At 52.6% G+C, this 25,148-nt stretch overlaps 1 protein-coding gene and 1 pseudogene across 3 annotated transcripts; both read left to right on the forward strand.

Annotated features, from left to right (window-relative positions):
* The first annotated feature begins 1,162 nt into the window (after window positions 1-1,162).
* Window positions 1,163-25,148, forward strand: part of LOC120403134 — a 30,296-nt pseudogene continuing 6,310 nt past the window's right edge.
* On the forward strand, window positions 15,600-24,728 carry LOC120403158 (zinc finger protein 436-like). 3 transcript variants are annotated; one of them, XM_039533968.1, is made up of 4 exons: window positions 15,600-15,711; window positions 16,090-16,216; window positions 16,892-17,008; window positions 19,922-24,728. In XM_039533968.1, the coding sequence occupies exons 1-4, from the start codon at window positions 15,688-15,690 to the stop codon at window positions 21,370-21,372; spliced, it is 1,719 nt and encodes a 572-aa protein (XP_039389902.1). In that variant the 5' UTR covers window positions 15,600-15,687; the 3' UTR covers window positions 21,373-24,728. The 3 variants fall into 3 exon arrangements, with proteins under 3 accessions (XP_039389902.1, XP_039389900.1, XP_039389901.1); XM_039533966.1 differs by having other exon boundaries at window positions 15,606-15,711; window positions 16,087-16,216; XM_039533967.1 differs by having other exon boundaries at window positions 15,606-15,711; window positions 16,087-16,216; window positions 19,925-24,728.

The raw sequence follows: 25,148 nt of genomic DNA on the forward strand, positions 1-25,148 counted from the left end.
GCGGGACCGGCGCCCGGCAGTGCGCCCCCTGCGGCGTGCCGTCCTGCTTGGGGCGGCTAAATTCTTAGAGCCGCCCCTGGATGGGACCCAGGAGTCCTGAGGCCCTGGTGACCCACTCCCTGCCCCAAACTACCTGTTCCAGGGCCCTTCCCCTCTTCAGCCACCATTAGCTGTTACCTTAGGCCGCTTGAACCACAGAGACTGGGCTGCCCCCCTCTTATGTGAAACAGCCGTGAGAGATGGGCAGAGACTTTGGGGAGCTGTGAGGCAGAGGAAAGGTGCAGTGGAGAAAAGATGAGAAGGGGAAACGCTACCCCACAGACCAGCATCCTCTGCTCCAGCAACCAGGGAGGATAACAGAGGTTAGGGGGTGCTGGGGTTAGGGGCAGTGCTAGTGGTCATGGCAGGGCTCTGTAGCCACAACCTCTGCCTGGGCCCCATCAGGTACTGGGGGGCTGGGAAAACTCTGTAGTGCCCCCTCGCTGTGGCAGAGCTTGTGGGGCACCGGGAAGCTGGCAGGGCTCTGTAGTGCTCCCTCTGGCTGGGGCTGTGTCACACACAGGATCCACCCCTTCCTCCCCTGCCCCCCATACCTTTCCCCGCGAAGCGCAGCAGCATGGTGAGCTTCTGGAGGAGCCGGCTGCGCTCGGCATCCCGCGGGCTCCTGATGTGCTTGACCTTGGACCATTTGCTGTGGTCGGCGGGGCTGGGACCTGAGGTGTGCAGGGCCCGGCATGCTGAGTGGGGGGCAGGGGCAGCTGCTTCAGCGCCAGCACCGAGGTCAGAACACGGCACCTGTATGGGGCGCCTGCCCTCCCCATGGCGCTGGGCAGGAACATGGGTGTGAGCTCCTGAAACACACACACCCAGAGCCCTCCTCTAACGCACAGACAGGTCTCCTGTAACACCCCACGCTGTGATCCCTTGAAACCAACGCACCATCACACAGCCCGAGCCGTCTCTTACTGTGACACACACGCTGCACAGCCGGGCCGGGGCCCTCTTGTTCCCACGTGTCCCCGCTCCCCTCCCAGAGCCGGGAGAGAACCCAGGAGTCCGGGCTGGCAGCTCCCCCACGACACAGCGGGGACCGGGCTGCCCCCTTACGGGCTCCTGCCGCTCGGGCTCCAGGTGCCGCGAGCGCCTCCGGCGGCCGGACTCGGGACCCAGGTGTCCGGGGGGCTGGGCCGGAAGGTCCCTGCGCTGGGGCCTCCCCCGGCTGCTGGAGCCGGCGGCGCAGGCGCAGGCGCGGGGCGGAGCGGGGCCAGCCCGGCCCCTGGGTCCCAGCCCGGCCCGTGCGCAGGCGGGTCCCGGCTGCAGCCCCAGCGCGGGGAGCGGGCGAGAGGCGGCCCCGGGGAGGCAGCAGCCGCGGGGCGGGAAGTCGCTGCCCGGGCGGAGGAAGCGGCCGGGGCCGGAGCCGAGCCCGGCGATGGCTGCAGCGGGGCCGGCGCAGGTAGGACGCGGGGCGGGGACTCCCGGCCGGGCACTGGCTGGTCCCGGCTGGGGCCGAGCCGAGGGGGCCGGGACCCGGGTCCCTCCCGCGCTAGTGACCCCGGGGCCGGGGCTGCAGCAGCCGGAGCGCGGGGGCCGGGGAGCGGCGCGGGGGTCCCCCCGGGGCTGGGGGGCCCTGGCCGGGCGGACACGCGGAGCCGGGCGCGGCCCCTTCCCCCGAGCGCGGCCCCGGCCGGGCAGAGGAGCCGGAGCCGGGGCGGGAGCGGGGCTGAGCACAGGCCTGTGGCGGGGGCGGGGACTCCTGCCGGGGGCGGGGCGGGGCGGAGCCTGTTCCCTGCCCTGGGGTTCGGGCCCTTCCCAGCGCCCCGCCCAGAGCCCCGTGGGGAGCCGAGGGCGACTCCTGTCCCGGCCAGCAGGGCCCCGGGTCCCTGGGGGAGCTGGGGGGGGGGGAGTGTCCCTGGGTCACAGGTGCTGGGCAGGGGGTTCCCTGGGAGTCGCTCCCCTAGAAACCGCGTCCCCTGCTGAGGCTGGGGGCTGGGGCGGAAGGTGCTGAGTGTGTAACGCTTGTGCCAGCAGCTCCAGGTGGCGTTTGAGGACGTCGCTCTGTATTTCACCCGGGAGGAGTGGGAGCTCCTATCCCAGCCAGAGAAGCAGCTGTACCGGGACCAGATGCTGAGGAATTACCAGGCCCTCGTTTCCCTGGGTAAGGACCAATTTGCCTTCTTTTTACTCACAGCTATGAATTCTGACAAGTTTCCTTGATACCTCAGCTGCATGTGGTGGCAAATATCAGCCCCTTTCAGGCTGGTTTCCTGTTAAAGGAGAAATCAGGGCTACAGAGCCTGGATCTAATCTTAGTCTAACATATTATGTACCTCAGTCCTGCAACAGAGGTGGTTGCAAACAGCACATGAGCAACAACCGCTTCCAGGAATCCAAGCCCAGACTCTGCCTCAAGAACTAACTCTAGACAAATAAGGCAGGAAGAAAACTCTCCTGCTGATTGTAACAGCTTCACACCTCCCCCAAAAGAATGAGCATCATAAATTTAACAACCGTACAGTTGAACAATGCTGCATCCTAAGCAAAAGAACTGATAGGTCTGTGTAATGGAGCCACCTTGTGCCACATGACTCAGCCCCGAAAGCAAATTGAGAAGGTTCCATAGCTTCAGAGTATGAACCAAACTTGCCTGGTGGGAGATGGGAAGAAATCTCCTCTAAGGAAGGTTTATATCATTATTCTTCTACTTGGGATCTCTTGGGCTTTCCTCTGAAGCAGCGACTGAGAGCAGTGTCCCGCTGTGCCAGGTACTGTGTGAACACACCTGGCCAAGGTCAGGGCCTTGTCGCATCCAGTGCTGCACAGACACACTTTGACTGAGATCTGGGCCCTGTTGTGCTGGGCTGCACCAACATATAAATGATTCCCTGCCCCCAAAACTTCAGTGAAAAACGAATTCTTTCCCCCCAAACAGGCTATTCAGATTCCACACCAGACTTAATCCACCGGATCAAGCTAGGGGAGGCAGAGCTCTGGATCTGGGATGCTGAGGACTCCGGGGAAAGCTCAGGGCCTGAGAGCCCCTCCTCAGGTAAATCATAACAATCCAATCCCTTCTGATGTACACAGCTGCGAGCAGAGGGCTCCTTAACGTAGAAGTGTAACAAGGGGTGCTCTTGGGTGACACAACTGAGAGTATCAATTCAGGACGACCTGCTTAGAGCAGGGCAGTCACACCCCAAGGCTGGGGGTCCTTCACTACTAAGGCACATCAAACCAGCCAAACAGAGAGGATTTCAGTTTCACGCCCCTGGCTAACCAGAAGTCATACAAGCAGTTTCCTCAGATACCCCAGTTCCTTTGTATCACCACCAGTAGCACTCCTTATAGGAACAAATGATTATTAAAACCAGTGTCCCCAGTTAAAGAAAAAGGTTCTCCCGATCCCAAAGGACCAAGCCCCAGAGCAACATCCAATTCAGATTTCACCCACAAATCACACTGTTTCCAATCCTTTGAAATCTAAAGGCTTATTCATAAAAAGAAAGAAATATAAATGAGAGTTAAAACTGGTTAAATGGAATCAAATACATACAACAGTTGCAAAGTTCTTGGTTCAGGCTTGTTTCAGGCTTGATGGAATTACATCCAATGCATGGCTGGGTCATTCGGTCCTTTGTTCAAAACTCCACTTGTAGAGAGGTTACTCCAGAGATACGGATTGGAAGCAGGAATGAAGACAAAATGGAGGGGTTTCCAGGGCATTTTTTATACCCTCTGCCATGTGGAAGGGCCCCTTTGCTGCTGTGATTTTCCACAGTAAGGACAAGATGAAGTTCGGAGTCACAGGGAGTGTGTCTGGCCTTGATATCTATGAATCATAAAATTTTAGGCCTAGAAAGGACCTTGGTAGATCATCTAGTCCAGTCCCCTGAAGTGAGGAAAGGCTAAGTATTATCTTTCTAGATCATCCTTAACAGGTGTCCGTCTAACCCAGGGATGGGCAAACTTTTTAGCCCGAGGGCCGCATCTGGGTGGGGAAATGGCATGCAGGGCCATAAATGTAAGTCTGGGGCAGGGAGTTTGGGTGTGGGAAGGAGTGCGGGGTGTATGAGGGGGCTAAGGGAAGGGGGTTGAGGTGCAGGAGGGGGTGCATCGTGTGGGAGGGGGCTCAGGGCAGGGGTGCAGGGAGGGGTGCAGAGTGGGGGAGGGGGCTAAGGGCAGGGGTTGGGGTGCAGGAGGGGTGGGGTGTGGCAGGGGACTCGGCAGGGTGTTGGGGTATGGGGTGCAGCGGGGGGCTCAGGGCAAGCGGTTGCGGGCTGGGGTGCAGGAGAGGTTTGGGCTGCGGGATCCGGCTCAGCACTGCTTACCTGAAGTGGTTCTGGAGTGGCAGCAGTTCACACTGGGGCCAGAGTGGGCTCCCGCTTGCCCTGTCCCTAGCCCGGCGCTGCGCCAGGAAGTGGCTAACACCGGGATTGCCTCTGCTCTCTCCAGCAGGGCTCGGGATCGTGGGAGGAACGAGGACACAATCTGAGCGTGGGGAGAGTGCAGCAGGAAAGCAGGATCCCACGGCCCACAGGGGGATCCATGCACAGGACGCAGTCCATCCCCCGGATAAACTCAGCCAGAGACCAGATGTGGCTACACAACAGAGACTTCCCAGGGGCTGGCGCCCCCACCACCGCATTGACGGCAGCAAGAGGTTCAGCAACCCCTCCGTGCTGAACCAGCATCGGCGCATGCACCCCAGGGAGCAACGGTATCGCTGTGCTGACTGTGGCAAGAGCTTTGCACACAACTCAAGCCTGAGAATACATCAGCGCACGCACACCGGGGAGCGGCCGCACCACTGTGCTGAGTGCGGCAAGGGCTTTTCACAGATCGGACACTTGACAACACACCAGCGCACGCACACCAGGGAGCGGCCGCACCACTGTGCTGAGTGCGGCAAGGGCTTTTCACAGATTGGACACCTGACAACACACCAGCGCGCACACACTGGGGAGCGGCCATACCACTGTGAAGATTGTGGCAAGGGCTTTGCACAGATATCACAGCTGAGAATGCACGAGCGCACGCACACAGGGGAGCGGCCACACTGCTGTGCTGACTGCGGCAAGAGCTTTGCACAGTTATCACAGCTGAAAATGCACCAGCGCACGCACACCGGGGAGCGGCCGTATCACTGCACCATCTGTGGCAAGAGCTTTGCGGAGAGCTCAAAACTGAGAATACGGCCATATCGCTGTGCTGACTGTGGCAAGAGCTTTGCAGAGAGTTCAAAACTGAGAATACATCAGCACCACTGTGAAGATTGACTCAAGCCTGAGAATACATCAGCGCATGCACACCGGGGAGCGGCCACACCACTGTGCTGACTGCGGCAAGGGCTTTGCACGGATCTCACAGCTGAGAATGCACCAGCGCACGCACACCGGGGAGCGGCCGTATCACTGCACCATCTGTGGCAAGAGCTTTGCAGAGAGCTCAAAACTGAGAATACACCAGCGAGTGCACACTGGGGAGCGGCCATATCGCTGTGCTGACTGTGGCAAGGACTTTGCGCACAACTCAAGCCTGAGAATACATCAGCGCACGCACACCGGGGAGCGGCCGCACCACTGTGCTGAGTGCGGCAAGGGCTTTTCACAGATCGGACACCTGACAACACACCAGCGCGCGCACACTAAGGAGCGGCCATACTGCTGTGCTGACTGTGGCAAAGGCTTTGCACACAACTCAAGCCTGAGAATACATCAGCGCATGCACACCGGGGAGCGGCCGCACCACTGTGCTGAGTGCGGCAAGGGCTTTTCACAGATCGGACACCTGACAGCACACCAGCGCACACACTCTGGGGAGCGGCCATACCACTGTGAAGATTGTGGCAAGGGCTTTGCACAGATACCACATCTGAGAATGCACGAGCGCACGCACACAGGGGAGCGGCCACACTGCTGTGCTGACTGCGGCAAGGGCTTTGCACAGTTCTCAGCGCTGAAAGTGCACCAGCGCACGCACACAGGGGAGCGGCCGCACTGCTGTGCTGACTGCGGCAAGAGCTTTGCAGAGAGCTCAAAACTGAGAATACACCAGCGAGCGCACACTGGGGAGCGGCCATATCGTTGCGCTGACTGTGGCAAAGACTTTGCACAGATTTCACACCTGAGAAAACACCAGCGCGTGCACACACACTAAGGAGCGGCCATACTGCTGTGCTGACTGTGGCAAAGGCTTTGCACACAGCTCAAGCCTGAGAAAACACTAGCGCGCACACACCATGGAGCGGCCGTATCAGTGCACCATCTGTGGCAAGAGCTTTGTACAGTTCACACACCTGACAACACACCAACGCACACACACAGGGTTGCGGCCACACCGCTGTGCTGACTGCGGCAAGAGCTTTGCACAGATGTCAGTGCTGAGAAAACACCAGTGTGCACACACCATGGAGCAGCCACACCGCTGTGGCAGCTGTGGTAAGAAGTTCAGCAGTACCGACAAGCTGACCCAGCATCGGTGCATGCACCCCAGGGAGCAACGGTATCGCTGTGCTGACTGTGGCAAGAGCTTTGCACACAACTCAAGCCTGAGAATACATCAGCGCACGCACACCGGGGAGCGGCCGCACCACTGTGCTGAGTGTGGGAAGAGCTTTGCACAGATTACACACCTGAGAAGACACCAGCGCGCACACATACCAGGGACTTGCCATACAGCTGTGCTGACTGCGGCAGGGGCTTTGAGTATATCTCAAACCTGAGAGCACACCAGCGCGCACACACCAGGGAGCGGCCATACAGCTGTGAAGATTGTGGCAAGAGCTTCAGCAGCGCCCATACAGTGACCAAACATCAGACCGTGCACACCGGGGAGCGGCCATTCCAATGCACTGTCTGCGGCAAAAGCTTTGCACGCCGCTCGCACCTAAAAATACACCAACACATTCATACCGGGGAGCAGCCATACAGCTGTGCTGATTGTGGCAAATGCTTTTCTCAGTTGGGCAACCTCACCCGGCACCAGGTCACTCACACCAACACCCTTGTGTCACTGCCAGGGCCTGAGGGGCTTGTGGCAGCCGATGGGCCTGGCACAGTGCCAGCAGATGAAGACCAGGGAGTGGTCCTCTCCCTATGATGCCCAGCAGAGAGACTGTGTGGAGCAGGGAAGAGGACTTTGCCGAGCAGTGTGGGGAAGAGCAGACAGGTGGGTAGCTATCCCACGGAGCATCTCTTCCTCTTCTGCCGCTAAGTGTTTTGGGAAGTGAAGAGGAGCTCGACATTGAACTCACCGCCCATAGTAGCTACGACACAAGGTTGCTTGTGGCATTCACAGAGGTGCTGACCACAGTGGAACATCGCTTTTGGGCTTGGGAAACAAGCACTGAATGGTGGGATCACATCGTCATGCATGTATGGGATAAGCAGCGGCTGCAGAACTTTCAATGAGGAAAGCCACTTTCGTGGGTGTCATAAACAGATAGTTACGGGTTAATGCCTCTTTTACCTGTAAAGGGTTAAGAAGCTCAGTAAACCTGGCTGACACCTGACCAGAGGACCAATAAGGGGACAAGATACTTTCAGATCTTGGTGGGGGGAAGTCTTTTGTTTGTGCTCTTTGTTTTGGGGGTTGTTCGCTCTTGGGACTAAGCGGGACCAGACGTCAATCCAGGCTCTCCAAATCTTTCTGAACCAGTCTCTCATGTTTCAAACTTGTAAGTAACAGCCAGGCAAGGTGGGTTAGTCTTATTTTTGTTTTCTCAACTTGTAATTGTTCCTTTTTGCTGAGAGGATTTTACCTCTGTTTGCTGTAACTTTGAACCTAAGGCTTGAAGGGGGCGTCCTCTGGGCTATATGAATCTGATTACCCTGTAAAGTATTTTCCATCCTGATTTTACAGAGATGATTTTTACCTTTCTTTTCTTTAATTAAAAGCCTTTTTTCTTAATACCCAATTGATTTGTCCTTGTTTTTAGATCCAAGGGGATTGGATCTGGACTCACCAGGGATTGGTGGGGGGGAAGGAGTGGGGATGGTTAATCTCTCCTTGTTTTAAGATCCAAGGGGTTTGGATCTGTGTTCACCAGGGAATTGGTGAAGTCCCTCAAGGCTACCCAGGGAGGGGAAAGTTTTGCGGGGATAGGGAGTGCTCCAGACACTGAAAATTTCTGGATGGTGGCAGTGATACCAGATCTAAGCCAGTAATTAAGCTTAGAAGTGTCCATGTAGGTCCCCACATCTGTACCCTAAAGTTCAGAGTGGGGGAGGAACCTTGACAGGTTCATATAACAGGGTTCAAAAAAGAGCTAGATAAATTCATGGAGGACAGGTCCATCACTGGCTATTAGCCAGGCCAGGCAAGGATGGTGTACCTGGCCTCTGCTTGCCAGAAGCTGGGAATGAGCGACAGATAACGATTACCTGTTCTGTTCATCCCCTCTGGGGCACCTGGCATTGGCTACTGGCGGCAGACAGGATACTGGGCTAGATGGACCTTTGGTCTGACTCAGTCTGGCTGTTCTTATGTAATCACTTGCTTACTGCAAATCCCATTGAAGAACCATCAAAAGTTTTAGGTAAAAAAAGATACCGGACAGTAACCGAGCACAGCATATGGCTGTATAGAACTACAGATCACTGGAGATCATTATGGAATGTTCCATCAAAGCCTCCCTCATGCATTACTCCCCGTTGTGCCCCTCCTAGAGCCCTGGCAGCAGGCTGCTCAAAATCAGCAGCCAGGCACTCTGCATCAGCACTCAACCCCTGGGGAAACTTTTCACCCTTAGCCTCACAAAGATTATGGAGCGTGCAGCAGGCTGCTATGACTACAGGAATGTTTTCCTCATATGGATCTAACCTGCCATAAAGGCATCGCCAGCGTGCCTTTCATTTCCCCAATGCACATTCCATGGTTATTTGGCACCTACTCAGTCTATTGTTGAACCATTCCATACTGCTATCCAGGTATCCTTCATAAGCCATGTAGGTAAGGGGTAGGCTGGGTTTCCCAGGATCACTATGGTCATTTCAACATCTCCCACTGGACTCTTCTGGTCTGGAAAGAAAGTCCCTGAAGATACATGGGTCATGCACCTTCCTGGACCACCCCGCGTTCATGTAAGGAAAGCACAGGTGGTAATTTACAAGCATCCATAATACCATAGAGAAGTACCCCTTTCTGCTGATATTCTCCATCGCAAGATGGTCCGAGCCCAAAATTGGAATGTGTTCCATTTATCGCTCCACCGCAGTTAGGGAATCCCATTGCTGCAAAATCATCCAATATTTCACACACATTGCAGAGTCACAGCCCTGCCTAGCAGGATGCAATTAATAGTTCTGCACACATGCATTAACGCAACCCCAATGGTGGACTTTCCCACTACAAACTGATTTGCAACTGAGTGGTAGCAATCTGCAGTCACCAGCTTCCACACTGTAATCACCACACACTTCTCTACTGAGGGCAGCTCTCATTTTGGTGTCCTTGTGCCGCAGGGCTGGGGCAAGCACCACACATGGTTCCATGAAGGTGGTTTTCCGCATACAAAAGTTCTGCAGACACAGCTTGTTATCCCAGACCTACATAACAATGTGATCCCACCACTCAATGCTTGTTTCCCGAGCCTAAATGTGACAGTCCACTGTGTGCAGCTGCTCCGTGAATGCCAAAAGTAATCTGGTATTGTTCTTTCCATTGCACACAGCAGGTCAGGCAACTCTGATTCCTGAGAATGGCTATGAATAGAAGATTCTCACCCTGGAGAGATGATACAAGCAGGCTGCAAATTCTTAAAGGGCCAGCTGCACCTGCTTAGAGCTTAAATCCCCAGGTCTTTCACACACAGACTAAAAATCCCTTTAGCCTGGGTCCAGCACTTCCCGCAGTTCATTCTCTGTTTCTTAGGCGTTTCCAAGAGTCTCTTTGGCTAGGGAGTCAGTGAAGAACCACAATGATGCCACTCCCCTGCCTTAAATGGCTTTTGAATATGGCAGAAACCCTTTGTTTCAATGCTTGGTTCCCACACCAGTCAGTGGAAAAACACTGGTATCCCAAGATGGAGACCAGCACCAGGTGACTTGGTCATGTGTCCCTGTAGTGTTACAGCAACCATAACTGGGAGACTGTGTGTAATGTCCTCAGGAGGGCTCCCCGCTGAGAGATAAGCTTCTTCTAAGACCTATTGTTTTCTCCTCATTCACCTGAATGGGCGATTCCCAGCCAGCCATTTAGACTGACAGGCTTTTGCTTAGTGGGCATTACCCAGGCATTTGTAATACAGATATATAGTCAATATTCTTAACTTCAGATACAAAAATGATACATCCTACAAATAGGATAATCATCCAGTAAATCAGAACCTTTCCAATGACACCTCACATGACTTATCTTGCATAAAACACATTATGTCATAATTATATCAGAATATCACAGTGAAGAATATGGGGTGCAGTGTCAGTGTGTGTGTGTGAGAGAGAGAGATCTGGACCCTGTAGGTATGCTTTAACCACAGGACCTTTTGCAAAACCACACGTCGTAAAATATTAATATTATAGCTAAAATAGCTAGAAAAAGGAGCATGCACATAGATTTCTTTTATTAATCTTTTTACAAAAAACTATATATATTGGCAATTATACTGATTTGTTTTTAATTCTGGACCAGAAATCAAATTTCCTTTTTCTACATAATGTAAAATTAGTTTTATTTGACAGTTAAGTCTCTCAGAACATCATACTTGTTTTCAGCAGTATTTTATACAAAACACACACGCAGCCTAATGTCAGGTAAAGCTAACAATGTAAAATTTGGTCAGAACACCCATGTATGAGACAAAACACAGACTTGGTTATTGACTTATTTGGCACATTTAGCAAAATACTAAAAAAGAAATAAGAAAATCATGAAACACTTAGGCCTGGCAGAAGTTATAAAAAGCCCTAGAAACATCTGTATTTTGCCTCTTTCCTGCTCTGATCTCTGGACTATGGACTTATAATAAAAGGAGCTTTCTAACCAATTGACTGGGGACCTTCCTTTCTTTTGGATGTTATCAGAGACGTAACAAGCCAGCAGTTTATTCCATCATGTCTTCAAACCGGACACTTTGCAATGTGTGTATTTGATTCCTTTCACCATTTTAACTCTCACCTCTTTCTTTTTTCTTATGAATAAACCTTTAGATACTAAAGGATTGGCAACCGTGACCATTGGGCACAATCTGAGCTATATGTGGCTGGTCCTTTGGGATCAGAAGAATCCTTTGGTTGATGAAATTGTTTTTAAATAATCATTCAACACTAAGTCTAGTGTCTGGGTAGTGAAACAAGGACTGGGATACCTAGCGAGGCTGCATTTCTGACTTCTTGTTAGCCACTGTGGTGAGACAGAAGTTTACTTTTGTTGCTGGTGTGGTATAACTTATGGAGGAATAACCACCAGTTCTGGTGTGTCTGCACCTATTTCTCAGCAGTTTGTCCTAAATCTGGTATGCTCCGTTATGACCCACTGAAGCACAGTGACACTAGCACGATGATTATCCCCACATCCACTACTGCAGGATTCTTGCACCAGCCTCTGGTGCTGGAAACAGGACACTGGAGTGGACACACCTCTGCTCTGATCCAGTCTGGCAATTCCCTATGACCTAAGTGATTTGCCCAAGCGGCAGAGCTAGGAATAAACACCGGGAGTGCTGTAGCCCAGCACTGTAGCCACAAGCCCAGCCTTGCTCCCTCATTCAAGGCTCCCAATGCCTCTCGGCATGGCCCATAGAATGCAGCAAGGGCCCCTCTGCCCCCCTGAGCTGAGCTGGCGGGACCCGGCTCCATACCCCTCCCTTGATGGCCACTTCAATGGATGCTTTGGGATGCTCTTGCTCCGGTACTGCTCAATGGTGTTGGCCAGGTTGGTGTACAGATCAGGGTTGGGTCTGCAGGAAGTGTCACAAGGGAGACGTGGCTGGGATCCCATTCCAGGGCAGTCCTGGCTCCCAGCCCCCACTACTTTAACCCACCAGCCTCCACTCCTCTCCAAGAGCCAGGAATAGAACCCAGGAGTCCTGAGTCCCCTGGTGACCCTCCCTGCCCTAAACCACCTGTCCCAAAGCCTTCCCCTCGTCAGCCACCATTAGCTGTTATCTTAGGCTGCCTGAACCACAGGGACTGGGCTTCTCCCCACTTATGCAAAGTAGCTGCAAGAGGGGGGAGAGACCCAGCCACCTTAGGGGAGGTGCTGTGGGACAGAAGAAAGGTCCAGTGGAGGATGGATGAGAATGGGAGACACTGCCACACACACCAGCATCCTCTGCACCAGCAGCCAGAGAGGATACTGGCCTTGGGCTAACACAGCTTAGGGTGTGCTGGGGTTAGGGGCAACAGGCTCAGTGCTACTCAGGGTGGATAAAAATCATTTTTTTTTTAAATAAAAATTTTGGGATTTTTTTTTAATATAAATCGGATTTTTTTGATAAAATGCTTTTTGAGGAAAAACCCTATCTAAAGATAGTTTTAGTTAAGATACATTATAGCTCAAAGAGATCTCATCATGGAATAGGGATTATAAATTCTAATTCTATAGTATGAGACAGTATATTCATGTAATGTTTAAGAAAAGTTTTGTAAATTAGTTCCAACAGTTCATGGATTAGGGACTCAATCTTATTGGGTTCCAAAGGCTTCTGTATAGATTTAGGTTAATCTATCTACCCAATGGGACTCAGTGCTCAGTCTAGAAGATACCATCAGAGATGCTTAGTTTTGCAGTTCTCAAATTGTGGATTTGTGTCTCCAGAGAGAACATGCTTGTTAACAGCAAAAATGTTTTTAAATAAATAAATGATATATAGAGGTGAGAAATAACAGACCTCAACCCTATAGTTCCTCTGCAAATTTGTGCACACAGAGTCAATCCCTTACCTCTCTCTAAAAGTGAAAAGTTTCAAAAAGTTCAATGAATAGAAGATTGTTGGGGGCGGAATAGATCTGGACAAGGAGAAGTCCAGAGATAAATGTGAGAAGGGAGGGACAGGCAGTAGAAACAAAAGTGAAACTGTTTGAGCAGCATATTCCAGAAGTCTTGAGGTCTTTCTGAGTTAAGCCTTCACCGATTTGAGATCTACCATACCTTTCTCTCACTAGAAGGGAAAACCTATAACGGCAACAGGCCATAAAAGAGACCCAGTTGGGGAATATTTTAATGACGTTCCTCTACCTCTGGGTAGGACAGGCATGGTTGCAAAATGCAAACAGTGCAACAAAGAAATGCAAGGCCTAGTTTCCCGAATGAAACAACATCATGAGAAGTGTTCCTTCTCAGGAGGAAGCTGTATTTAAGATGATGAAAGGAACATGTCTGAACATGCAAGATCTTCAGGTTGGTAAACTTTTTTATTTCATACTTCTTTTTTAAGGACTGCCTGTCTTCTTTCTGGACTATTCTTGAATTCTCATGTTTGAGCAAAAAATACAGTTGTCACTCTATGATACTACCATTTTAGATGCAGTTGTGATAAAAAATAAATAGCTGAAATAGGCAGATCTTCCTTTTACAAGTTCACCTTTAAAGTTTTACTGAGTATCAGTGAATGCAATGAGTAATACTAAATGAGCAGTATGGTAATAATAATTAAATTACTGCATTGCCTTGCTTTGTTTAGGAGAATCCATCCTCAACATACAGGATTCTGAGGACTATCCACCTTCAAGATCACCATCATTTTCTATAGTTTCAGAATTATCTGGCAATTATAGTGTTTCAGTCACATCATGTATGTCACAAAACCACAATATGTGGCTGTCTCACCTGTAGCAAAGAGACAAAAAAATCTCCATCATCCAGAAACCACTATAGATGAGTTTGTGATAAGAATCAGCAGATTACAAAAAGAGGTAATTGATGAAAAAATTGCCCCGTTTGTTTATGCAACAAACTCTCCTTTCCATATCACTGAGAACCCACACTCCATTAACATGGTTCATTCATTAAGACCAGGATACAGTCCACACAACAGAGCAGATGTCACAGGTAAATTGCTGGATAAAGTGTATGAAAGACAAATTGAGCAGTGTGCCAAAAAATCTAGAGGGTAAAATTGTTAACCTGAGTCTTGATGGGTGGAGCAATGTCCACAATGATCCTGTTGTATGTGCTTGTGTGACAACAGAAAAAGGGAATGTCTTCCTTACAGAAACAATTGATACAACAGGAAATGCACACACAGCAGAATACTTACAAGTAGCAGTAAAAGCTATAAAAACTGTGGAAAAAAAATTCAAATGTCTAGTACCCAGCTTGGTCACAGACAATGCTACATTTAAATCATGATTTAAATCAAATCCACCCTGGTGCTGCTGGTCAAGGCTGGGCTAGCAGGGCTCTGTCGTGTCCCCTCAGGGCCCGTGGGACTCTGGCAGGGCTCTGAAGCACTCACTCTAGCTGGAGCTGGATCACACATAGGATCCATCCTTCCTTCGCCCCCTCATACCTTTCACAGCAAGTGCAGGGCATGGCGAGCTTCTGGAAGAGCCAGTTGCAGTTGGCATCCTGCAGGCCCTTGATGAGTTTGATTTTGGACCATTTATTGTGGCCGGCAGGGGCAGTATGTGCGGTGTGCAGGGCAGTGGGCGGGAGCAGCCAGGCTGAGCACCAGCTCCTTCAGCGCCAGCACTGAGGCCAGAACACGGCATCTGTATGGGGCAGCTGCTCTCCCCATGGCGCTGGGCAGGGACATGGGTGTGAGCTTCTGAAACAGACACACACACACAAGTTACACAGATGGGTGAGAGATCCTGTAACATACAGATTACACACACTCACACACACTGCACAACCCTCCTGAAACACACATGTAGCACACACTACAGCCAGGTGTGACTGAGCTCCTGTAACACACACATACACACAGCTCCTGAAACACACGCACACTACAGCCAGGGGTTAACTCCTGTAACACACGCACACTACACAGCCAGGCTGGGATCTATAAAACACTCACATCACATTCGTACACACCATGCTGATTTAGTTGGGGTTGGTCCTGCTTTGAGCAGGGGGTTGGACTAGATACCAACTGAGGTCCCTGATATTCTATGATGCCTTAGCCCTGCTGTGCCACTGACTCGGAGGTGCTGGAGGTAAGCACGTGCTCCAACCCCATCTGCCTGCCCCAGCACTGAGTGCCCTCCCCATACTCAGAGCCCCCACCTACACCCCTGCACCCCAACCTAGACCCCCCTCCCACGCTGTGAACCCCTCAGACCTGGTCCCACCCCAGAATCCTCACCCCCCTCCTGCACCCCAACTCCCTGCCTCAACCCACAGCCCCCTCCCACACTCCGAATCCCTTGGCCTCGCCCCCCAGCCTGGACCCACTTACTGCACCCCAAAGCCCTCATCCCCAGCCCCGCCCACACCCCCAGCCCTTACCCTCTCCTGCACCCCAACTCCCTGCCTCAACTAGACTCGGGACCCAGGCGTCCGGGGGGCTGGGCTGGAAGGTCCCTGGGCTGGGGCCTCCCCCGGCTGCTGGAGCCGGCGGCGCAGGCGCGGGGCCCTTGGAGGGCGGGGAGGGGCTGGAGCCGGTTCTGGTTCCGCAGCGCCCAGCGAGCGGGGCGGGGCCTTTCCGGGCCAGTCCGGCAGGAAGCGACCCAGGGGAGGCAGCAGCCGCGGGGCGGGAAGTCGCTGCCCGGGCGGAGGAAGCGGCCGGGGCCGGAGCCGAGCCCGGCGATGGCTGCAGCGGGGCCGGCGCAGGTAGGACGCGGGGCGGGGACTCCCCGGCCGGGCACTGGCTGGTCCCGGCTGGGGGCCGAGCCGAGGGGGCCGGGACCCGGGTCCCTCCCGCGCTAGTGACCCCGGGGCCGGGGGCTGCAGCAGCCGGAGCGCGGGGGCCGGGGAGCGTCCCTGGGGCCGGGGAGGGGAGGGCGTTGGCCGGGCGGAGCTGCGGAGATGGGCGCGACCCCTTCCCCCGGGTCCCTGGGGGAGCTGGGGGGGGGCGGAGTCTCCCTGGGTCACAGGTGCTGGGCGGGGGGGTCCCTGGGAGTCGCTCCCCTAGAAACCGCGTCCCCTGCCGAGACTCCGGGCTGGGGGTTGGGGCGGAAGGTGCTGAGTGTGGAACGCTTGTGCCAGCAGCTCCAGGTGGCGTTTGAGGACGTCGCTCTGTATTTCACCCGGGAGGAGTGGGAGCTCCTATCCCAGCCACAGAAGCAGCTGTACCGGGACCAGATGCTGAGGAATTACCGGGTCCTTGTTTCCTTGGGTAACGACCTATTTATCTTTACTCACAGAGCTGTGAAATATCTGGGTTCCCTCATTGCCTAACCTGCCATGTGCCACCACATGCCCAAGTAGTTGCAAATGTCAGCCTCTTTCAGTTCGGCTTCCTGTTAAAGATGAAATCAGGGTTACAGAGCCTGGGGCTAATCTTAGTGTAACTTGTTTACCTACCTCAGTCCTGGCACAGGGCTGGTTGCAAACAGCACATGCGCAAATAAGACTAATAATGCAGGAAGAAAACAGCTCCCCACTGCCCCCCAAAAAATGAACATCATAATCTTAACTGTACATTTGAACAATTCTTGCACCCTAAGCAAAAAATTGATAGGTCTGTATAACAGTGATACTTGCCATGACAGCCCCAAAGTAAATTGAGACGGGTCATAGACGCTGCTGTTTCAGAGTACGAACTGAGCCTGCCTGGCAGGAGATGGGACGAAATCTCCTCTAAGGACGATTTATTTCATTATTCTCCTGCTTGGGATCTCCTGCGCTTTCCTCTCAAATAGTGTCCGAGATTGGGGCCTCATTGCACCCAGTGCTGCACAGACAAACACTGACCGAGATCAGGGCCTATTGTGTTGGGTTGCACCAATATATAAATGAGTCCCAACCTCCAAAACTTTAGTAATAAAACTGATTAATTCCCCCCAAACAGGCTATTCAGGTTCTACACCGGACTTAATCCACCGGATCGAGGTAGGGCAGGCAGAGCTCTGGATCCAGGATGCCAAGGACTCCAGAGAAACCTCACGGCCTGCGAGCCCCTCCTCAGGTGAGTCATAATAATCTGATCCCTTCTGATTATCTGCACCTGCTAGTGGAGGGCTCCTTAATGTAGAAGGCAAAGGCAGAGCGAGATCCATTGGCTGGGAACTGAAGGGGACAAATGGAGGCTGGGAATTAGGGGCTAGTATTTATTTTGGAGGGGAAGGAGTTAGTGGGCTGGAGGCAGGAATCACTGGGGAGCTTCTCTGGCTGGGATAGGCAGGAAGCCAGGCTGGATGGGCACAATGAGCCTGTCTGGCCTTGATATCTATGAATCCTAGAAATCATAGACATGTAGGACTGGAAGGGACCTCAGTAGGTATCTAGTCCAGTCCCCTGCACTGAGACAGGACTAAGTATTACCTAGTCCATCCCTGACAGGTGTTTGTCTAACCTGTTCTTAGAAACCTCCCATGATGGAGATTCCACAACCATCACAGGTAATTTGTTCCAGGGCTTAACTACACTTTAGAGTTTTTCCTAATCTCTAACCTAAATCTCCCTTGCTGCAATTTAAGCCCATTACTTCTTGTCCTGGCCTCAGTGGATAAGGAGAACAATTTATCACCCTCTACTTTGTAACAACCTTTTACATACTTGAAGACTGTTATCAAGCCCACCTTAGCCTTTCCTTCGCCAGACTAAACTAATCCAATTGTTCCTCGTAGGTCCTGTTTTCCTCGATCTTTAATCATTCTCGTTGCTCCCCTCTGACCCTGTCCAGTTTGTCTACATCCTTTCTGGAGTGCGGGTGGGACCTCAAAGCTGTGAAAGAGAAATGGATTGGAGGTGGGGAGGTGATGAAATTGGAGAGGGGTGGGATGGTGATATGAGACAATGTGGGGAGGGGTAAGATTTGTGGGATGCTGAGGGAAAGAGAGAGGTCTCTGTGGTGGGGGAGCATATGGGGACTGCATTTACCTAGGGGGTGGGATATTGCAGTAGGATTCAAAAGATCTTGGTTCAGTTCTAGAAGCGAGTCACTACAGCTCCACCATGCCTCAGTTTCCCCAGCTGTGTAATGGAGAGGGCACTGGGGCTGTGAGGATCAAATCTGTGTGTGTCAGTGGGTCTGGCATTGGGGAGTGACAAGCACCTGGCTAGAAAGACACGCCTGCGGGTCCATAGACCACAACAACACCTAGGCTTCCCACATCTCAGAAAATCATACCAAGGCAGGGGTGCCCTAGAGATTTTTCAAATGGGCTTCATGCCGCTGACCCTCCTGACCCAAGCTGTGTGTGCTGGTGCCCTGCGGCCCTTAGCACCCGGATCCAGAAATAGTTCAGATAGGGACAAAAACCTGTTTGCAGCCTGGGAGAGTATCCCCGAGTCACTGGCCCTTGGCAGAGAAAGCGCTGTCCTCTCCAGGTTCCCACCCAGCCCCCTCTCTGCCACTTCACTTTGCACGTGACCTCTCAGACTGGAGAAACCTGCCCCAGTGAACAAGGGGAAAGCTGGGAATGACTCAGAGCAGGGTCAGTCACGTATGATAAGTGATGAGTGCGAGGTTATATCACATGAAGGACACTATTTTATAGAGCAGGTCTCTGGCACTTCCAGCGCGTCACTGTAATGCTCTAAAACTGCCCCGGGTTCCAGGCAGATGCTGCTTTGGGAGCGGCCATGTTTGGGAGCCAGAGAAAATCATCCTTCGGGCCACATCTTGGAGTACCCTGGTGTATGGGCTGGGTGTGAAGGAGAGGGGGTGGAATGGCCTTTGTCACATCCCCCTCTCCTCCTCTCTCAGTGGAACAAAATTGTTGTCACTTACATTGCTTCTGTGTCAATGCTTTGCACAGCCCTCAGCCCTAACACAGTCTGTGTCTGTCTGTAGATCAAAAGCCTGCCGGGTAGCAGCCATTCACCCCTTCCAGCTCAGCAGTGTCACTGATTGGGTTGTAAAACAAAAGACATGGTTTTCAGATTACATCACACAAACCCTGAGTGGCTTGTCATCCCCTCTATCCCCTTCCCACCCCCCACCGCCCCCAAAAAAACCCTACCCTCTTGCGGATTTTAGTTTAGTTTTTTTGAAAAGGACTCACACCCCTGCAGGAATAAAACGCGTAGTTCTAAGCAGCTTGATACCAGTCTCACTGCATCTACGTGAGCTAGTTTCGAACCAATATGGTTAAAACAGCGCAAACACTGTGGAACAGGCCTCATAAAACAGGAGAATGTGAAGAACCAGCCACATGTAAATAAAAACCTCTGATTGAAATAAAACCAAAATCAATTTGAAACAAACCCCGGTCTCTATTTGTTAGCACTTTGAGGCTCTAGTGCTGGATGAGGGCCCTGTTGTGCCAGGCGCTGCCTGTGTCCTGGGCAAGCTACAGTTTAATCATCAAAGAAAACCCAAGAGGTGCGTGGTGCAGGTGGGAGCAGGCCCTAGGCGCTGCACAAACAACATAGGGTGGAACCACCGAGTCAGGCTGCAGATTTGTTATGGCATTTTTGTATCATAAATTACAGAAAATGTAGTAAAAGTCACAGGTCACTAAACTTCCTCTGACTGCTCCCTGATTTTTAACAAAACCTGCCCTCCTCCTCGCCATGCCCAGGGGGCACCCGCCCAGCACTTCCCCCAGTGCTGCAATCCTGACCGCAGCCTGGTGCAGAGGGGTTGGTGCGAGCTAGAGAGGATCTGGGGGGCAAGGCCATTCACTGAAGTTTGGCCTCCTTCCCCCACCATTATCACTGGGGGTGGGGGCAAATCCGAGTGGCGCTGTAACCCCACAGGCCAGGTCTCAGTACCCAGAGTGAGTTGTTGGGTCCAACTCTGTGAGACAGGACCTGCCATTGCAGAGTGAGGCACCCATCCAAAAACCAGTCATGGACAAATGGGGAAATCGCTCCATCTGTGACATTTTCCATCCTTGACAAACCTGTAGCCTTAACCGTGACCTCTTTCCAGCAGGGCTCGGGATCCTGAGGGGAACGTGGACACAGACTCAATGTGGGGAAAGTGTGGCAGGGAGTCAAGATTCCACATCCCACATAGGGATCCATGCACCGGACGCAGTCCATCCCCAGGGTAAATTCAGCCAGAGACTAGACCTTGCTACACACCAGAGACTCCCCATGGGCCAGAGTCCCCACCGCTGCATCGACTGCGGCAAGAGCTTCAGCAGCCCGTCCGCGCTGACCCAGCACCAGTGCAAGCACACTGGGGCGTGGCTGCACTGCTGCTCTGACTGTGGCAAGGCCTTTGCACGGAGGTCACACCTGAGAAGACACCAGCGCATGCACACCGGGGAGCGGCCACATCGCTGTGCTGACTGCGGCAAGGGCTTTGCAGAGAGCTCAGGTCTGAGAATACACCAGCGCATGCACTCTGGGGAGCGGCCGTACCACTGTGCCCACTGTGGTAAGGGATTCTGCAGTTCGTCCACACTGACCCAGCACCAGCGCATGCACACCGGGGAGCGGCCGCATTCCTGTGCTGACTGTGACAAGAGCTTTGCATGGCGCTCACACCTGAAAAGACACCAGCTCATGCACACTGGGGAGCGGCCGCATCACTGTGCTGACTGCGGCAAGGGCTTTGCAGATAGCTCAACGCTGAGAATACATCAGCGCACACACACTGGGGAGCGGCCGTACCACTGTGCCGACTGCAATAAGGGCTTTGCAGTGAGCTCAAGCCTGAGGAAACACCAGCGCACGCACACTGGGGAGTGGCCACACCGTTGTGCCCACTGTGGTAAGGGATTCCCCTGTACCACTACACTGACACTGCACCAGCGCACACACACTGGGGAGCGGCCACACCATTGTGCCCACTGTGGTAAGGGATTCCGCTGTGCCTCCACACTGACACTGCACCAGCGCATACACACTGGGGAGCGGCCGTACTGCTGTGCTGACTGCGGGAAAGGCTTTGCAGGGCGCTCACAGCTGAGAATACACGAGCGCACACACACTGGGGAGCGGCCATATCGCTGTGCTGACTGTGGCAAGGGCTTTGCGGAGGGGTCAAACCTGAGATCACACCAACGCACGCATACTGAGGAGCGGCCACACCGTTGTGCCCACTGTGGTAAGGGATTCCGCTGTGCCTCCACACTGACACTGCACCAGCGCATACACACTGGGGAGCGGCCGTACTGCTGTGCCGACTGTGGGAAAGGCTTTGCAGGGCGCTCACAGCTGAGAATACACCAGCGAGCACACACTGGAGAGCGGCCATATCGCTGTGCTGACTGCGGCAAGGGCTTTGCAGAGAAGTCAACCCTGAGATCACACCAACGCACGCACACTGGGGAGCGACCGTATCACTGTACTGACTGTGGCAAGGACTTTGCACAGAGCTCAACCCTGAGAAAACACCAGCGCAGGCACCAGGGAGCAGCTGCACCACTGTGATGATTCTGGTAAGAAGGTCAAAAAAAACCAGTCCACCCACCAAGCACCAGTGCACGCACACTGGGGGGAGGACATTCTGATGCGCTGGCTGCAGCAAGAGCTTTGCACAGGCCGCCTCCTTGCTACCACATTGGTTCATTCACAGCTGAGAGCAGCAGTACAGCTGTGCTCACTGGGGCAAGCACTTTGCTAGATGGGCCAACCTCATCCAGCACCCGGTTACGCATACGAATGCTGCTCTGCCACCGCCAGGGCCTGAGAGGCTTCTGGCAGCTAGTGCAGACCAGGGAGTGGTCCTGTCCCAGTGATGCCCAACAGAGAGACACGGGGGAACATGGAAGGGGACTTGGCTGACCAAGTGTGGGAAAGAGCAGACAGGTGGAGGGAATTTAGAGCAGATGGTCACAGCCTACTGCATTAGTGCCTCAACACTTGGGGTAGGCGGGTGGTTTGATTTGGTTGTACTTGAAATGTATTATTCTATTGAAATACTTAAAGATGGGGGCCAGCTGTACACCTCAAAGTGCTTTACAAAGCCACTTAGTGCCTCAATCCCCATTTTACAGATGGGAAAACCAAGGCACAGAGAGCCTCACCCAAGGTGAGTCAACAGGCCAGTGGCAGAGCTGGGAATGGAACTCGGGTCTCCTAGATCCCAGCCCATAGCTCAGCCCACTGAACCACACTGCCTTTAAAAACAGCTCTTCAGTGTGTAATGTCTTGCCGTGCCTTTAAATGAAAACACCGGGCTTCACACACCCCTTTGTACAGCATGAAAGAGTAACGTCCCCCACAGCCCTCCAGATGTCACTGCCAAACTGGGCAAGGGGAGATCTGACCAGCCAGGAACCCACCAGCTTTTAATGAGATGAAAGGAGGGGCCTGTTCCGCAGGACGTACTATTGTATGACTGGTAGGGTTGCCACCTGTCCAGGTTTTGGCTTTGGTGTCCAGGTGCCATTTAGGGTTTCTGGGTGTCTGGTTTTTGGGATCTGGCAACTCTAAATGGTGCCCGAACCAAAAGTCCGGTTCCAGGGTGGAGGAGGCAGCAGCGCTGAGCAAAGATGAAGGGGCTGAGGCAGGCGTACCAGAAGGCAAGGGAGGGAAACCCTCACTCTGGTCCTGCGCTGAGGACCTACCACTTCTATAAGGAGCTGGACGCCACCCTTGGTGGTGACCCCACCTCCACTGCCAAGAGCCCTGTGGATACTTCGGTGGGGCTGCAGGCGGTGGATAGGGGCCTCAAGCCCGAACCAAGTCGTGGACAAAGAGGTGAAGTTGGAGAACGTTGTGGAGTCCGGTGGCACGGCGAGTCAGGCGTTCTCCTCTCCGGAGGGGTCTAGCCGGGCTCAGCAGTCTGTGACCCACATGACATGGGAGAGGAGAACCATAGTAAATGTTTATATTGGAGTTCCTGCTGCTCAGTTATATGAGCTAGAACTGTTCTTTCCTATGTATATTGTGGAAGTGGGTGAAGGGTTAGAGAAATTAAAAATAGATTAAAAACAAACAAACCCCAAAGCATGCACACACAGCCCCAGTCCCAAACCCCTCCCAGCCCTACTTCCCAAAATGAATAAGCATTCATTCGAGCCAACTTATAAACCACCATAAGCAAACATTCAAACTAGCTTTATAGATGTCACCCACTCACATACACATTCATACTTGTTTTTCAGCATTATTTCATACAGAGTATGCACACAGCCTAGCTTAAAAGAAATCTAACAGTGCTCAATACACCCCATGTAGATAAAATGTAGGGCTAGTTTAAACTATTTTGTGTTAGGGTTAATTGCACTTTTTACCAGAGCTATAAATGTTGTTTTCTGACCTCTCTACACACATACAGACACGTAACACTAACATCCACCCTTCCCTCCTCTTTCTCAAAACAATTAAGCATTCACTCAAACCAAACTGCATATTATTGTATAGATAAACTACTTTAAGCATACATTCAAGTTAGTTTTATTGACAGTTAAGTCTCACGGAACATCATACTTGTTTTCGGCAGTATTTTATACAAAACACATACACACAGCCTAATGTCAGTTAAATCTAACAATACACCCATGTAGGAGACAAAATGCAGACCTGGATATTGACTTATTTGGCACATTTAGCAAAATATTAAAAAAGAAATAAGAAAATCATGAAACACTTAGGCCTGGCAGAAGCTATAACAAGCCCTAGAAGCATCTGCATTTTGCCTCTTTCCTGCACCGATATCTGGACTACAGACTTATAATAAAAGGAGCTTTCTAACTAATGGACTCGGGACCTTCCATTCTTTTGGATGCCATCAGAGACTTAACAAGCCAGCAGTTTATTCCATCACTGCTTCAAACCGGCCACAAGAACTTTGCAATGTGTGTATGTGTTTGATCCTGTTAACCGTTCCGTTAACCTCTTTCTTTTCGCTTATACCTAAACCTTTAGATATTAGATACCAAAGGATTGGCAACGGCGATTATTGGGCAAGATCTGAGCTATATATTAACCTGGGTATGGGGCGGGTCCTTTGGGATCAGAAGAACTCTTTGATTAAATTGGTTGTAAATAACCATTCATCATTAAGTCTAGTGTCTGGGTGGTGAAACAAGGACTGGGATACCTAAGTTAGCCACTGTGGTGAGACAAATGTTTCCTGGTCTGGTCTATCTTGTGGAGGAATAACCACCGGGTTTGGCGTGTCTGCACCTATTTCTCAGCAGTTTGTCCTGAATCTGGTATTCTTGGTGTGACCCTCTGAAGCACAGTGACACTAGCGCAGGGTGATTATCCCCACATCCACGACTGCGGGATTCTTACACCTGCCTCTGCAGCCTCTGGTGCTGGAAACAGGACACTGGAGTGGACACACCTCTGCTCTGATCCAGTCTGGCAATTCTCTATGACCTAAGTGATTTGCCCAAGGTCACAGAGGGCGCAAGTGGCAGAGCTAAGAATAGACACCAGGAATCCTGTAGCCTAGCCCAGCCCAGCCCTGTAGCCACCAGCCCAGCCTCGCTCCCTCATTCAAGGCTCCCAATGCCCCTTGCCATGGCCCAGAGAATGAGCCCCTCTGCCCCGTGAGCTGGGGCTGCTGGGACCTGGCTCCATACCCCTCCCTTGATGGCTGCCTCAATGGATGCTTTGGGCATGCTCTTGCTCCTTTGCCAGGTTGGTGTTCAGGATCAGGGTTGGGTCTGCAGGAAGTCACAAGGGAGACGTGGCTGGGATCCCATTCCAGGGCAGTCCAGGCTCCCAGCCCCCACTCCTTTACCCCACCTGCCTCCACTCCTCTCCAGGAGCCAGGGATAGAACCCAGGTGTCCTGACTCTGACTATCCCTCCCTGCTCCGCACCACCTGTCCCAACCCCTTCCCCTTTTGAGCCAGCGTTAGCTCTTATCCGCCTGAACCACAGGAACTGGGCTTCCCCCCTCTTATGCAAAGCAGCTGCTAGAGGGGGGCAGAGACCCAGGCACCTTAGGGGAGGTTCTGTGAAACAGGAAAGGTCCAATGGAGAAAGGATGAGGAGGGGAGACATTACCCCACAGACCAGCATCCTCTCCTCCAGCAGCCAGAGGGGATGCTGGCCTTGAGCTAACAGAGGTTAGGGGGTGCTGGGCTTAGGGACACCAGAGTCAGTGCTACTGGTCAATGCTGGGCTGGCAGGGCTCTGCAGCCACAAGCTTGGCTGGAGCTGGGTCACACACAGGATCCGTCCCTTCCTCCCCCCTCCCACATGCCTTTCATAGCAAGTGCAGGGCATGGTGAGATCCTGGAAGAG

This window comes from Mauremys reevesii, linkage group 4, assembly GCF_016161935.1.
Source record: "Mauremys reevesii isolate NIE-2019 linkage group 4, ASM1616193v1, whole genome shotgun sequence".
Lineage (NCBI taxonomy): Eukaryota > Metazoa > Chordata > Testudines > Geoemydidae > Mauremys > Mauremys reevesii.

Excerpts from the sequence above, each read along its gene's own strand:
- LOC120403158 (XM_039533966.1), top strand. The coding sequence starts at position 15,688 with ATGGCTGCAGCGGGGCCGGCGCAG. Across the intron at positions 16,217-16,891 it reads CCGGGTCCTTGTTTCCTTGG|GCTATTCAGGTTCTACACCG; the intron begins GTAACGACCTAT and ends CCCCCCAAACAG. Across the intron at positions 17,009-19,921 it reads GCCTGCGAGCCCCTCCTCAG|CAGGGCTCGGGATCCTGAGG; the intron begins GTGAGTCATAAT and ends ACCTCTTTCCAG.